This window comes from Danio rerio, chromosome 17 (assembly GCF_052040795.2).
Source record: "Danio rerio strain M-AB ecotype USA chromosome 17, GRCz13ab, whole genome shotgun sequence".
Taxonomy (NCBI): domain Eukaryota; kingdom Metazoa; phylum Chordata; class Actinopteri; order Cypriniformes; family Danionidae; genus Danio; species Danio rerio.
In genome coordinates this window covers 38,427,098-38,443,693 of record NC_141037.1, presented here as the reverse complement: position 1 = coordinate 38,443,693, position 16,596 = coordinate 38,427,098, and the positions used below count along the sequence as shown (strand labels likewise).

General features: G+C 35.6%; 1 protein-coding gene across 4 annotated transcripts in view; it reads left to right on the top strand.

Annotated features, from left to right (window-relative positions):
* Positions 1-16,596, top strand: part of myo6b (myosin VIb) — a 154,847-nt gene that overhangs the window by 55,875 nt on the left and 82,376 nt on the right. For all 4 annotated transcript variants that reach the window (XM_087288954.1, XM_087288953.1, NM_001004110.1 and 1 more), the window contains 2 exon segments: positions 231-375; positions 11,653-11,810. In XM_087288954.1, the coding sequence (XP_087145080.1) occupies positions 231-375; positions 11,653-11,810 (303 nt within the window).

Below are 16,596 nucleotides of genomic sequence, written 5' to 3'. Positions count from 1 at the left end.
CGGCAACAGTGAAAACGATGACACTAGAAGCTTTTAGAAGGCATTAGACATTTTTTTTAAGGTCTACGTTTAGTGTATTTATGACTTAAATTACAGAAAACATTTATTAACACCTACAAAAGCATCAGCACATTGAGACATTTACAACCCCCTGCTGTCTAGACGTCGCATTAGAAACATGATGAGCCGGAGTTTAAAGATGAGCATTAAAATTTAGCGTCTGCTCTCAGGTGGCTGCATTTTGAAGAACCAGTCGAGTCAGACTTTGGAGTACTGCGCCGATCTGCTGGGTCTCGACCAGGACGACCTGAGAGTGAGCCTCACCACCAGGGTCATGCTCACCACTGCAGGGGGCGCTAAAGGCACTGTCATCAAGTAAGTGACCACATATGTTTATAATTTTTTTTTATTGATGCTTCAATTACAAACATTCGAACCTATACAAGACATTGACAGTAATGGTAACAATAATGATTATGTATTTTATTAGGACATTTTATAGTTTATGTTAGTTATGCATAGGCTTTTCAAAAATTGTTATTAAAATAAGCATGTCCAGTGCTGTGTTTGTATTTATGATTAATTTATGTAGCACCTTTGTCCTGCGAGATATGTTACGTCCCTGTAGATGTTAATATTAAACTAAGAGTATTTGAAACTATAATGGTTTAGTGTGTGTGTGACAAATGGATGGAGAAAAAAACAACTCAACACCAAATATCACCGCAACTAATTATTTATTGCCCATACGTCCAGTGAAACCAGTGAAAATATATTGTACAGTGAAAGAAAAATATTTATAATAAATAAATTATAAATTACCTGTTGGAGAGGAGGTAGTTGGAGGTGTGTAAATAAAAATAAATAAATAGAAACAACATGAAAAGAAACATCTTTAATGTATCAAACGTCTTAACTGCTCTAACTAAAAAACAAAACATACACAAAACAGCACACTCTCCTGAACCATATAGAATAATACATAAAGGATTCGGAGTGTTGTATATGTATATTGTGCGGCTTGCTTACTTCTACACCCTCTCCGAGGTATCACTCAAACAGGTATCAGTTAACTGGAGGAGTTTACAAGCAAACACATTGCAATTTGCAATCTCAAAAGACTTTAGACAAGAGCATGAATCACAAGCAAAATGAAAACACATTCTCTCAGACTAGTCCTCGCAAGAGAGACTGTCCTCACAGAGACCCACAGAAAGAGTAAGAGCGAAAGCACAAGAGAGAGAAAAGAAGAGAGATAGAGAGAGAGATCGCCATTGTAGTGTGAACTTAGCATCAGCGGCGGATCCTCCAATGCCGTTCGTACATGTAACACACACGTAATACGACACACCTACATACAAACTAACGCTCACACATATACCCAAAGTACTTTCTGCAAACGAATGAAACGATGACGAATGACAAGAAAGCTCGACTTGACTTGAACTTATTAGGGCGAGTTATATGATAATATAAGTACCTACAGTTAAAGTTAGAATTTGTAGCCCTTCTGTATATTTTTTTACCCCCAATTTCTGTTTAATGGAGAAAAGATTTTTTTCAACAGATTTCTAAACATAGTTTTAACAACTCAATTCTGATTTATTTTATCTTTGCCTTGATGACAGTAAATAACATTTGACTAGATATTTTTCAAGACACTTGTAAACAGCTTGAAGTGACATTGACATAAGCCATTAAAAGACTAACTAGACTAAAAGACTAACTAGGTTAATTAGCTATGTTAGAGTAATTAGGCAAATCGAACAAATATAGCTTAAAGAGGCTAATAATATTGACCTTAAAATGTTTTTTAAAAAATGTAAAACTGCTTTTATCCTAGCCAAAATAAAACAAAAAAGACTTTCTCCATAAGAAAAAATATTGCGGGAATTACTGTGAAAAATTCCTTGCTCTGTTAAACATTATTTGTGAAATTTTTGATTTAAAATTACAGGATGGCAAATTATTTTGGCTTCAGCTGTATAAAACAGTAAAAAAGGAAGAAAAAAATAAGAATAAAATAAGAAAAAAATAATACAAATACAGCAATTACAGAGGAAAGACTTATGCATCAGTGGTATTTTCAAAACAATATCATAATATTCCAAAAATCTGTCACTTTTCTTGTTTTTAACTGATCTAAGACAATAAATATGTTTGATATGTTTTTTTTAAATATTAAAAATGTGAAAAAGACGGCTTCAAATTTTGGTTTGTGAATAAAATCTTTCCTATACAAAATAAAGAAATGAATAATGGAGTTCTCTGGTATATTAGTTTTGTAAACACATTTTTTTACCTTAAAGGTTCAAGAAACCCTTGAGTACTTTTTTTGAGATTTCAACAGATTTGTGTGTGTGTGTTGAGCATCATTTAAGACAACGTTAGCACTTGTTAGCTTTAAATGTGGGGAAATTGGGATAATTTTGCCTTAGTCAGCTAATTTCATCTTCCGGGTTTAAGATCATTATTGCGGTGGGATAAAATTCGATGACGTAGGGCTGTCTGCCTGTCTAGTGATGTGTTGGTTTCTCATTATTATTCATAGACTTGAGTTTTCTTATCCTATGAGAAGAACCTGCTTCTCAATTATTCATGGCAGCAGGTGCTTTCCAATGAGAGACCCATATAGACAGACCTGCCAAGCTTTGAGACTGAGAATTTAGGTGGTTGTGAAGGGCTGTATGAGTTTGTTTCCATGATCCACAGGGTTTGTTGCATGGCTTTCCCGTAAATGCTTTCTGGGCTGATGCAGCTGAGCTGTTTGTGTTCAGCAAGCATTTTTGTTAGGAGAGCTATACAAGAATTGGAGAATGGCAGACTTTGTCTTTTATCAGTTAAATTCGTTACCATTCAGACATGTTGACTATATTTGTGCTGCTGTGTTCGCCTTTGTTTAAAATCTTACAAAACATTGGAATAGATAGGGAAAGAGACACACTGTCCTGCTATCCACTGTGACTGTCTGTATTCAGACCCGATGATTCGGCAGTCCTCCTCATTTATAGTGTTTTCATGATTATCTTTGCTATGATATAACAAATTGTGGTTATATTATTTAAAATTACGAATAGCCTATTGTATATGTAACATGGCATTAAATTACTTTTGAAATAAACTACTAGTTTAGTATTTTAATAGAAATAAACTACTGTTTATGTTTTTGCATTTTAACTTTGTAAACTATAAAATCATGCGTCTCCTCACGGTTTGTGTCTCATTTTGTGAGGCAACTGACAACAGTTCACTCCCCTCTTTCTTTATGCCACGCCCACTCCTCCCTCGGCTCGCAGTGCTCCACACCCATCATGTAGCATTTTTTTTAACTTCTGAGGTACACTTGAACTAAAAGAGGGGGGTTTCATGACCCTTTGACATCTGCTCATGCAGTGACCCAAGAAGGAGGGGTGCCCGATTTCTTTTATTTCTCTTTTTTGCATTCAAATGATGATCAAAAGAGTCACCACAGACCCCCTGCTTGATATTTTTCCACACAACTCAATCTCCCAGTGATCTGAAACGTCTTCTAGCATTACATTTCGTCATTTGGGCCCCCATTCACATTCGCATAACTGTTAAATGAATCCTCCGGTCGCTCGCTCGCAGACGACAGGAGAGCCGAAAATAGCTAATCGCAGGTTTTTCCATTAGAGATATGGTCAGTATAATCGAATGTGGCACAGGCTAAATTGGCCGAGGGGCCGCAATAGTCTAGTTGCCATTGAAAGTCTTCTGTGTTTAAACGGATGTGTTATTTTTTCTATTGCTAATATAAGAGAGAAGGCCTTGCTTAACTTTGGTTTTTGCTTTTTCCACAAGTCTCTGGTGCTTCTTCTCTGGAAGACTCAGGTTTGTAATTTTAAGAAGCAAAAGCTTTGTTCTTCTCAGCTTTCGATATGTAAAACCTACAGTCCAATTATGGCACACGCCAATTGTCAGAGGACAGAGGAATTGGAAAAACTCAATTGCTTTGATTGAATCGTGCCCCATTCCTCGTCGGCCAGGTGGAGTTTTATATTTTTCACCATTTGAATGATAGGGCAGCGCTCGGTGAATTAATAATAAAGGCATGATTTTTTTATTGTATTAATTTGAATCTTCTTAGAGCAACATCATTTTAATAATAAGTAGAAAATGAAATCGAAAATAGCCGGGTGATGAAATGGGTAAATGTTATTATAATGAGAAACAAAAACTCTGAAAACTCTTGAAAGAAAATGTGGTCAAATTTACGAGTGAACAGCAGTGAAATGATTTTAAAAGATCATTTCACAAAAACAAAACAGATGTTTTCATGGAAGATCCTCATGACTGTCAAAGTAAGTGTCGGGACATGGCAAAAGCTGTTGAGGTTATAAAATGCTAAATAAATAGGAAAAACCTGTGGGGCAAAAATGCATTTCAAAACATTACCTATTACTTTTTAACCATTACTTTTCACCATATATATATATATATATATATATATATATATATATATATATATATATATATATATATATATAAATTCTCCAGTCACTTATTAGGTACACCTTACTGGTACTGGGGTGGATCCCTTTTGCCTTTTGCAGAACTGCCTTAAACCTATGTGGTACAGATTTAACAAGGTACTGGAAATATTCCTCAGAGATTTTGATCCATATTGACATGATAGCATCATGTTGCTGCAGATTTGTCGGCTGCACATCCATGATATGAATCTCCTGTTCCAACACATCCCAGAGGTGCTCTATTGGATTGAGATCTGGTAAATGTGGTGGCCATTTGACTACAGTGAACTCTTTGTCATGTTCAACAAGCCAGTCTGAGATGATTCAAGCTTTATAACATGGGACACTTTTCTGCTGGAAGTAGCCATCAGAATATTAGTACACTGTGGTCATAAAGGGATAGACATGGTCAGCAACAATACTCAGGTATGGCTGTAACATTGACACCATTACACCACCACCACCAGCCTGAACTGTTGGTACAAGGGAGGATGGATCCATGCTTTCATGTGGTTGTTGACACCAAATTCTGACTTTAACATCCGTATGTCGCAGCAGAAATCGAGACTCATCAGACCAGGCAACATTTTTCCAATCTTCTATTGTCCAATTTTGGTGAGCCTGTGTGAATTGTAGCCTCAGTTTCCTGTTCTCAGCTGACAGGAGTGGGACCCAGTGTTGTCTTCTGCTTTAGCCCATCCGCCTAAAGGTTCGACGTGTTGTGCATTCAGTGGTGCTCTTCTGCATACCTCAGTTGTAACGAGTAGTTATTTGAGTTACTGTTGCCTTTCTATCAGCTTAAACCAGTTTGTCCATTCTACTCTGACCTCTAGTATCCACAAGGCATTTGCGCCTACAGAACTGCCGCTGACTAGATATTTTCTCTTTTTTAGATCATTCTCTATAAACTCTTGAGATGGTTGTGCGTGAAAATCCCAGTAGATCAGCAGTTTCTAAAATACTCAGACCAGCCTGTTTGGCACCAACAACCATGCCACGTTCAAAGTCACTTAAATCACCTTTCTTCCCCATGCTGATGCTCAGTTTAAACTGCAGCAGATCGTCTTGACCATGTCTACATGCCTAAATGTTGCTGCCATGTGATTTGCTGTTTAGAAGTTTGCGTTAATAAGCAGTTGGACAGGTGTACCTAACAAAGTGTGTACAGTATATTCAGCAGATTTTTTATTCTTATGTTTTTTTATACTTCGAGTCTAATGCTAATTTAACTCTTACTAGAATCACCAGTCAGTCCAATAAGTTCAGTTCGGTTTCCTGGACGCCATTTTAAAATTTCTAAATTATTAGCCTTTTAAGCTAGATTTTTTTTTGATAGTCTACAAAACAAACCATTATTAATCCAATAACTTGTCTAATTACCCTAACCTGCCAAGTTAACCTAATTACCCTAGTTAAGCCTTTAAATATCACTTTAAGCTGTATAGAAGTGTCTTGAAAAATATCTTGTCAAATATTATTTACTATCATCATGGCAAAGATAAAATCAATCAGTTATTAGAGATGAGTTATTATAACTATTATTTTTAGAAATGAGTTGAATTGTTTAGAAATTTCCGTTAAACAGAAACTGGGGGAAAATAAACAGGGGGCTAATAATTCAGGGGGGCTAATAATTCTGACTTCAACTTTATATATATATATATATATATATATATATATATATATATATATATATATATATATATATATATATATATATATATATATATATATATATATATATATATATATATATATATATTTGTAAACTACAAAACAATCTTACTGCTTTCAAAAAAACATTTGTAGTCATGACTTTGTCATATCATTTTTTTTACAGAGTATATATACAGTGTGTATAATCATGTTGTAAGGAAATAATTAGGAAATAATTTCTGGCAAAGCAAATAAAATAAAAAGACAATATTACTTCTGCAAATGGTTTTTGTTTTTATCTCAGCAGAAGGGTAATACTTTTGATATGTTGTGGAAACATGTATCTTGTTCAGCAAAAAAGCTTAATTTTTGTAGTAACATACGCCAGTCAGCACATCTGAAGCAACTATAGGTGCATGGGAAAAATCAAAATGTGCAAAAGGGAAACAAAGATCCTGCACACCATCAATACTTCCTGCATGAATATTTTATTATACAGTATATGACGTCTCATATATATATGAGGTCCCATGACCTTCATGAGACATTGGGATTGTTTGTTTCCCTGTAGTAACGCACAGTATGTAAAATAAAATTAAATTAATATTATTGTCCATTGTCAGACATTTCACAAGGTGGGGGTTGTATTTCAAAAACAGCTACAGGAACATGTTACTGTATAAGTGGTCCGTTTGGTCTGCTTTACAGTTTTCTATAAGGAGAAGTCAGTCTGGCCTCTTATGGGTTAAATTAATATATATTTAATGAATAGTAATAATATTTCATAATATGCATTACAAAAATTATATATGTTTTAAAAAAGTGTACCTGATCTTTATTATGGAAAAAACACTCTTTTGTTTAGGCGAAAACAATATGGAACCTTAAGTCTTATATAAAACGGTGAAACTTTATATAAAATCTTGATCTTTTATCTCATTTAAAAGCCTAGCTCTTCTCAGCTTTCGACATGTAAAACCCACAGTTCAATTACGCCACACACCAATTGTCGAAGGAGAGAGAAATTGGAAAAACCCGATGGCCTCGATTGAATCGTACGCTCCATTCCTCTTCGCCCAGGTGAGGTTTTATATTCTGCACCGTCTGAATGATAGGGCAGCGCTCGGAGGATTAATATTTAACCAAGCACAGATGCTGGACTGGGAGTGTTTGCACTGCATGAATAATGGATGTTTGTCTGTGGGAGTGGCCTGGGGTCTTTTAGGTATGATGAGAATCAAAGTCGCTGGAGGTTTCGCTGCCCTCCTCATTTGGCTGCCAACAGATGCACAGCCACGTACATATGCATTACACGTTTTTTTATGGAAAATTATGGAGACTGTATTCAAACAAGGCTACCTTGACCCTCGCAATTCACACCGATAGACAGCGGAGAGGGCAGCAGCTTGAGCCTGACAAAAGCTTCATTTCATGGGCGCATTGTGATTTTTCTAAATCTGCTCAACTCAACAAAGCGGGTGACATTGTGAGGCAGGAGAGCACTGCAAGCCTCTCGATGTGGGGAATACACTAATAGCATAAAAGCGAGTTAATGAAAAGCAATCTCGCAGACCCGAGATGCTAGAGATTATTGCGGGCCCAGGTCCAGCTTTTATTAACTGTGCAGGCAATAAGAGTCACACAGCAGGTATTCCCACAGCGGGACGGGAGGCATCGAGAGTTTGATCATGCCGTTCTGGAGTTTCAGATGGTCGCCGCTAGTCGTGCGCCTCATGAGGATAGTACGGAGCCATTGTGTCTTGCGATTATGAGCTGCTTTGCTTTAACAGGCGCGTGTTATAGAGATTTATTGTGTTTTCGTGTAATATCTCTGGGCTCTGCTGCATTTCCGGCCCTTTAAGCTTCACCGGGATTTCGGAGCGCTGCTTGTTTTGTGTATGTACATTCATCACTGTTCCCTCTGAAGAGTAAGTTTGGATTTAATCGTTTCCCTGTACTGTATTTTTACTTGTATTATATTATTAATCTCCGCTGGGACCATTAAAGGGTGAGTTCACCCAAAAATGAAAAATCTGTTTTTAATTACTCGCCCTCATGTTGTTGAAATCCCCTGAGATCTTCAGTCTTTCGGAACACAAATTACGATATTTTAGATGAAATCCTGGAGCTCTCTCTTCCTTCATATAACCTTCCGACTCATTCAAAGTCCAAAAGAAAACAGCAAAAACAATCTGTGTGACTCCAAACTGTAAAAACAACTTTGTTCGCCAATGTTTTCCTTGTCAGAATTGGTTGTGCGTTTACTACAGGCAGTACACTGCTTGCAAGTTGCACTGCTGACTTTAATGCCAATACATTGTTCTGCCCTTAGTAAATGCTCAATTAAGCAACCTGATGTAGTTGTCAGATGATATATAGGTAAACAGAGTTGTGCTTACAGTTTGTTTGGCACACAAACTTGTTTTTGGAGTTTTGTATGATTTCATTTGAACTGTTGGAGTCACAATAAATGTTTTGACAATGTTATTGGTACCTTTTCTGGACTTTGAATGTCTTGGGACAGTTGGTATGTATGGAGGATGAGAGAGATTTTGGATTTCATCTAAAATGTTGACTTATTTTTTATTTTTTTTTGAAGATAAACAAAGGTCTCATGGATTTGTAACGACATGGGGTGAGTAGTTAATAAATAAATTTTTAGTTTTTTTTTACACACTTGATGAACAACAAAGCAGAAAAGGAGGATGTCTTATTTCATCTGTATGCTGACGATGTTCAAATCTTTCTCCCTGTTGCTTCAGAATCTCTGCACGGATGTTTAGTTGACTTCAAACTTTGGCTGTCACAGAAATGTCTTTCTCTGAACAAAGACAAAGCAGAATGGATTGTGTTTGGCAACTTGAACCTCCCTAATGAGTTACCCTCTGATCATCTTAGCTTTTCCCCATATTTTAGCCATTTACACTGTAACAAAATGCATGGTTCCACACAATTCCTTTATATTGTCTCAACACAAATCTATTAAGTTACTTAAATCGTTTTAAAAATGTTGGTGGATTGAATTTAAAACAATTAAGTTGCCCCCTAAGAAACGTAAGAATTGTGTTGTTTGAACTCATTTTATATAAGTATTTTAAGTGTACTTAAAAATTTAGGAGTGAATTTGGAACATAGTTTAAAATTTGAGAAACAGGTTAATTGAGTGATCAAGGTAAGCTTTTTCTAGCTTCGCCTTCTTCAAGCCATTTCTAAACCAGCGTAATCTAGAGAAAGTCATTCATGCCTTTATCAGCTCTCGTCTGGGCTATTGCAGTGCACTTTATGTTGGAATCAACCAAACCTTCATCAGTTATAACCTTACACCTTACGTTTACTCTCTTCAGTGGCTCCCTGTTAATTTCAGAATTTATTTTTATCTACTGTTGTTTGTTTTTTATGCAGTTAATTGTTCTGCACATTCATATTTATGTGAGATTTTAAAGGTTCATAAACCAAACAGGGCCCTACTATTAGCAGGCTAGTTGTTGCTGGAGGTTCCTAGATCCAGGTATAAACAATGAGGTGATCGTTCATTTGCATTGGCAGGTCCAAAACTGTGAAACACCCTCCCTTCAGATCACAGATGTGGCACTGTTTAAAGAAAAACTTAAAACCTATTTGTTTACACTTGCTTTTGATTTTTGGTAGTACCTAATGCTGTTTTATTGACACTTGTGCTCTTACTGTCTTATGTGTTTTAATGTTTAATTTGGTTTTTAATACTGTAAAGCACTTTGGGCAGCCTCCTGGTTGTAATAAGGTGCTATATATTTAAAGTTAATTGATTGGTGTTGAAATGCATGGTATTAAAAGTAATTTAGATTCTGTTAGGGTGTCTTCACTCTTGACACCAGAGTTAGGCTCTGTTTATATACTCTATTGGAATTGCTCTTTAAAGAGTTCAAGCGGGTTTTGATCGACTTTCAGACAAATGCTGGTAAAGTTTGACCAAATTATAAAGGGAGTGTGGACCAAAGACACCTAAATGGTCCAAAAACTGGGTATGATGCAATATGTCTATTAAAAGCAAATAATTTTCAAACACATGTCTTTTTGTCTGTTCATATTCTCAGTGTTGCCCAGAACACATCTTTTTCCAGCAGCAGATTTTTATCTTTTTGCAAAGGAGGATTTCATGATGGTGTTTTGTCTTCCTTACACAATATTATAAACTTTTTAAGCTCAACTGACAAAAAACATCATAAGGACTAGCTTAAATTGTGCACACACTGCATTATTTTTATCTAGTTTTGGGGAGTATATTTAGTTTAAGTATTAAAATGAATGTAAACATAAGAGAAACAGGACTAAGTGTAGTATATATATATATATATATATATATATATATATATATATATATATATATATATATATATATATATATAGTGTCCATATGCCACTATAAACATAGTTTCAAGTCTTAGGAATTAGAGCTGCTGCATGATTTTGGAAAAATCTAACATTGCGATACTTTTTTTATTCTACCATATACTTGCAATATGAATATAATATCTCTAGATGAGTTGAATAACAATTTGGAAAGAATTTATGATTTTAAATTGTTTGGGATCTGTAGGGGAGAGCATATGCATACAATATAAGAAACAATATTCAAGTGTAGATAAATTCAATAAAGAAAAAAAATACAAACGATTTAAACAGCGTTTTATAGTTTTTTTTATGGAGTCAAACTGTATTCAGGTATACAGTAATTGAATAATCAAATGTAAATGCTGCATAGTCTTCGTTTTATAAAGACTTTTTAAAAAACGCAACAATTTTTTTAGGCCTGAATGCCTTTAAAACCCTCACACAGCATACAGTATATTGCATACATGTTGCATACATGCAACATTGCATATAATCGCATGTGTCTATTGCATGTGATTATTGCGATTGCTATGCTATAATGATAAGATATTGTGTAGTCCTATAAGGACTAGTGGAAACCCTTTGAATTGTTCTTTTCTTAAAAAAAGGCAAGAAAACTTACTTTCAGTAATCAGCGAAGCATAAGATTGTCTTAATTTATCTTTGTCCCTGTAAAAGCCAGGCAACACTTCCCCATGCTCTCCAACAAACCCTAATTTCCCCTCTTATGTCATTATCAAACAATTTCACTGATGCTTATTTTTTTTGTAACATTTTTGGCTGAAACAACCTTTAATTATATCCCTTTGTCCTCGGTATAATGGTAGAAACACATTATTGTCAGGTCAAATAAAGTCAGACAAGATTTTTTTTTCACTTGCCCTGAGCATTTGCAATCATAACAGATTTGAGAGAAAAATAAATTACATTTTGACTCAAAATTATTTCTTGATGGCATTCTGCTTTCCCCTAAAATGTGTGTGTGTGTGTGTGTTTGTGTGTTTTAAGCAACTGTCTTAAGAGTGCAAAGTTGGACAGAGTAAAACAGAATGGACATGTATTGATGAGGCGGCATTAGCAGAAGCCCTGGCCCAGATTTTGACTCCTCCTGTCCCACTTTGCTCCTCTCCAGGGTGCCTCTGAAGGTGGAACAGGCCAACAATGCCCGTGATGCCCTCGCCAAAGCCGTTTACAGCCGGCTCTTTGATCATGTGGTCAAACGGGTCAACCAGTGCTTCCCCTTTGATACGTCCTCCAACTTCATCGGCGTGCTGGACATTGCTGGCTTTGGTGAGACCAAAAGTTTGAGAACACTTTACTATGACCACCTGATTTTTCCTCTACAAATTATATTAGTATCTTCAATTCTTTTTTATATATATTTAATTTAACATACATTGGATATATGGAATATATTATATTTATATGCATTTGATAAATTTAATTTAACATTTCAGATTTTACTGGTATTTCAATTTGATTAGTGACATCAAAGCTGGGAAGAAAATATATTCATTTATTTATTTATTTATTTATTTATTTATTCATTCATTAATTTATTCATTTATTTTCATGTTTTTCTATATCCTTGTATGTATATTTGTTTTCAGATTTAATTTAGATCTTACATATGGTCTCAGAATATTGACATAGGGCCCTATCATACACCCGGCGGTCATTTTGAGGTGTTGCGCCACGCTTTTTAAATAGCAAATGCATTTGCGCTCATATGTGCGCCCATAGGTGTTTTGGTCTAAAAAAGCAGACGTGTTTTGGCGCGTTGCTATTTTTAGCAACTGTAATAGTCTGTTCCTTAGACCAGAACAAACCCGGTCTAAAGTCTTACACACTGCTTAATACACACAAAATGTAGAGCAATACGCAAATATCTTTACATATGAAAAAGATTTAAAATATTAAGGATATATTAAGGATATTATATAAATGATATATATAGGATATAAATATAAAGAATTAAAATATTACAAAACATATCATTTTCTAGCCTACATGAATTTAAAAACCACTGCATTGAATCCTTCATCTCGGGAGCCTTTTTCAGTTCATTCAATTTGCTTTTATATAATGTTATTTTTATTAGCAGTATTATTTATTATATCCATATTTATATATTTTTTAGTTTTTTATTAAAAACAAGCTTAGATTTGTCCACCTGTCAGGTTTTACACCATATGGGGCTTAGCAGGTGTATTTGGAAATAACTCAGTATTTTGACCACACTTCGTTATTATTGTTCATTTATTCGTTTGCTGGAAATTACAACTGAATTTAGAAAGAGTTTCGGAACAAATCTTTGCGCTTAACAAACTAAAATTAATTATTTATAGGCTAATTGATGTCTGTGCGTAAAGGTTTCCCTATCCACGAGAGCAAAAGCGAAAGTGAACTAACTTTATGTCATGTGAATTGCAAATGCGCTTATGGCGCGACGCAGCTGCCTCTTAAAGGGAATGGGAGATGAGACTCTGATTGGTTTATTCTCAAAACACACCTAAAACTCATTAAGAAATAAACTTAACCCTTTTAGACCATGTGCCATGGCACAAATCGGATTTTCCTGTCCTCATATTAGCACATATGGATTCTGACACGCCCTAAATGCGTTTGCGCCTTGCGCTTTCCGTTTTGCGCATAAACCGTCAAAATAGAGCCCTTAAACTCGGGATAGTTAACGCTCCAAAATTAAAATTTCATAAAATTCACAGTTAAAATATAGTTATTTGTTCTGCTGAACACAACAATTTACTTCCAGAGTTGGTATAAATTAGGGCTGGGCGATCAATCAAAATGTTATCGAAATTGACTTTCAAAACCTAGGATCACTCTAATTTTTCCAGGACGATTTTTTCAATGATTTTCCCTAAGTGTCATGTGACTTCACTCTGTTAATGTCTTCTACGGCTACTTTACAGCCACATCTTATCTCTGGTCATGTAGGACAATGGAGTCCTTCTTGAGCCTTACTTTGTGCTTCACTGACGATGATTGGATGCTATACCAGAGATGCCTTGTGACGGCATATTATCCGTTGCATAAAAATTATTATTTACATTAAATTATTTGTTTCTAGAAGTTGCAAGTAATTCACTGTTTAAAATGTTATTTACAGGATATGCAAGAGTTATTTTTTGTTAGTGGTATTTTTACAATTCACAAACTAATTTCGAGAGGAGCACGTGTTATGATTGATCCGGGCTGGTCTCCCATTTGTAATCATTAGTAAGCCAATCGGATTATTCCAAACTCACTATAAATAGCTCGTCTAGCATTACTCCCTTATCTTCATTTTTTTAAGAATCCCCCCATTCACACCATCTCCCCCTTCACCTCATTTACCAAGGGGAGCTCTTGAGAACTACCTGATCTTGTACTCCCTCACATGCAAGTGAGCAAACTTACTTAAGCGTTCTGTGTTTTGAGGGATTAAGAGATGATTCTGACCTATACTGTAACCTCATGGTGTTCACGTGGGTTGTAAAAGGTAGTAAATGAAATTAGCCAAAATTAAGGCCATTAAAAAGTATTAAAAAGTAATACAGGTCATCTGACGAGGTATTACATTTTCGAGCCTAGTTTTTTAGATAAACTTTCAATTTGTGTCAAGTGTAGGCTTTATTCTAACTTTTAAATGAAAACATTGGGAAATGCAAGTTTTCGGACCTCAAGCTGGAGGAAGCCAGGTTTAAAGACTGGCCTATGTCTGTTGTTGGGAACAACTGCGAGGCTTATAGCCACGTCTGCAAGAAGACGATTATATTGGCGCTATATTAGTTCATATCAGCTGTCAATCACTGAAGGCTTTCCGCTGCCAGATGACAGGGAGCTTGTGTGGGGAATGTGGGAAATGCAAACGGGGGAAGAGTGAAAAGTACCGATGCCATCGATTATGTGGTGAATGACAATCCGCCAGCCATGATCAATCGAGCAAATGTTCAGCGCAAATGTCTGCTATAAATGTAAAATCTAACACTGCACACATCATCGCCAAAGAAGCTCGCCTTTACTAAGTTTAAACTAAATTTGCGGCTCATAACAAAGAACGGTATTGCACCAGTGGTCACCGCGAGAATCCTGCTCTGCCCCGGTCGGCTGACTCGCCTGCTTTTTTCCCACAAACACAGAAAACTGTAAATCCGTGCATAATGAGACTGAGCATTTAAAATAACACAAACTGAAACCAAAACTTTAAGAGTGATAGAAGTGAGACTTTTCTACTTTTTGTCTATTTTTTCTTGAGATGTATATTATTTTTCTATTTAATTACTGATGACCGCTTTGCAGCTTTCAGCCCAGAATTGAATGATTTATTATAGTCTTTTGTTTGTTGTGTAGCAGAAATATTATTTATTAAATTAACATGCATATAAAAACAATAGTACAAAATAAACATTTCTTTCTGCAATGCTTCATCTTTGTTTGATGCAAACCGTAAATTTATTTTTCATAAAGTAACAGTCAGACTTTTTATCGCAGATAACTCACATTCAGGCACATTCAAGGAAGCATAATAATGAGAAATGTAATTCATTGTTAGTATTATTGTCAACATCTTCATCATTTATATTGTATAATTATTAGATCTTTGTTTTGGAGTTGTTTTGCACAAATATTAATAAGTCATCACAGAATTAGTTTGATAGTTGTTTCTGGTTTTTGTTAGTGTTTTGTTAGTGTCTGGTTTTGTTAGTACTGTGACACATTGATTAATCCCTCTGCTTTACTTAAATGTATGTTATTTGCAGCATGTTTTTCCATTTAAAAAATATATTACATTTACGCCACTACAGTTGCAGCTCGTGCAAGTCCTGCTGGTGTTACATTTTTTTGAAGGTATTAAAAAAGTTATTAAAAGGTATTAAATTCAACTCACCAAGTTCTGTATATATCCTGAACCTTATCTTTTAGTTAAGATATTTAAATTCAAAACAGTTTTTAAATATAATATGGCATATAATAATCATAATCATAATATAATTTATTATATCATTAATATAATAAATTGTTATTAATCAGTGCTGTCAAAATTTGTGTGTTAACGCATGCGATTAATTAAAAATATTCAACGCGTGAAAAAAATTATCACAATTAATGCAGTTGCAGTTTTTTTTTTTTTTTTTTTTTAACTTCCTGTTTTGGTCGATGTGTGTTTAAAGCCTGGTTTATACTTCTGCGTCAAGTGACCGGTGTAACTCACGGCGAAGGCAACGCGCGCAGCTGTGCATTTATACTTCTGCGCGCTGTCTCTGTTGGTCTGCATTAACACTTCCGAAAAGCTAGTTGGCAGTGAGGTGTAAATGTTCCTCTGTGTCGAGTTTCTTCGCTTCTGTTTTGCTTTTCCTGAACACTTCCTGGTTGTACAAGTGACTCAAACTCGCTCATTTTGAGGCAGCAACCGGCGGACGTGCAACAACTTTAACTATGAGGTAAACACAAAACAAAACTTTCCATCCGGAGCTTCTTCACGGGACTCCACACTTGTAAACAATCGCTCGCGCCATTCGCGCGGCTCTTGGTCCCACCGAGACTCGTCAGCGCTACCAAGCCGACCAATCACAGAGCTTGCGCTACACGTTGTTGCGACGTGTAGTTACATTTTTTGAGAGGTGCACGTCAGTGATGCCGACGGCCACGGCAAAGGGCTATGGATCAGCGCCGTAGCATACGCCGGCGTTTGACGCAGAAGTATAAATCAGCCTTAACATGCAAGTAAATATGGATAAGACCAAGGAAGCACTTTTTAAAGGCAAGTTTTAGTATAAAACAATTAATGTTCAATTTCATGCAATTTCTGGTGTTTCATTTTTAACTTTTGACTTCTGTTTTAATGGAATTTAAAACCGCATGGCGAACGGAAAGAAAAACCTCCGCATGTTGTGACTCGGTTGTCCTTTAAGATAATAAGATAAAATCGCTGCTTACATGGTAGACTCTTAATAAGAGTATTATCTTAATCATATTAAAATCGAAGTAGTGGTATCCATGTAAGTGAAAGATGGAGTCGCGAGCTGTCAGACAGCGCATTCCTCTGCCTTTCAGCCTGAGTCCTCAAATATGT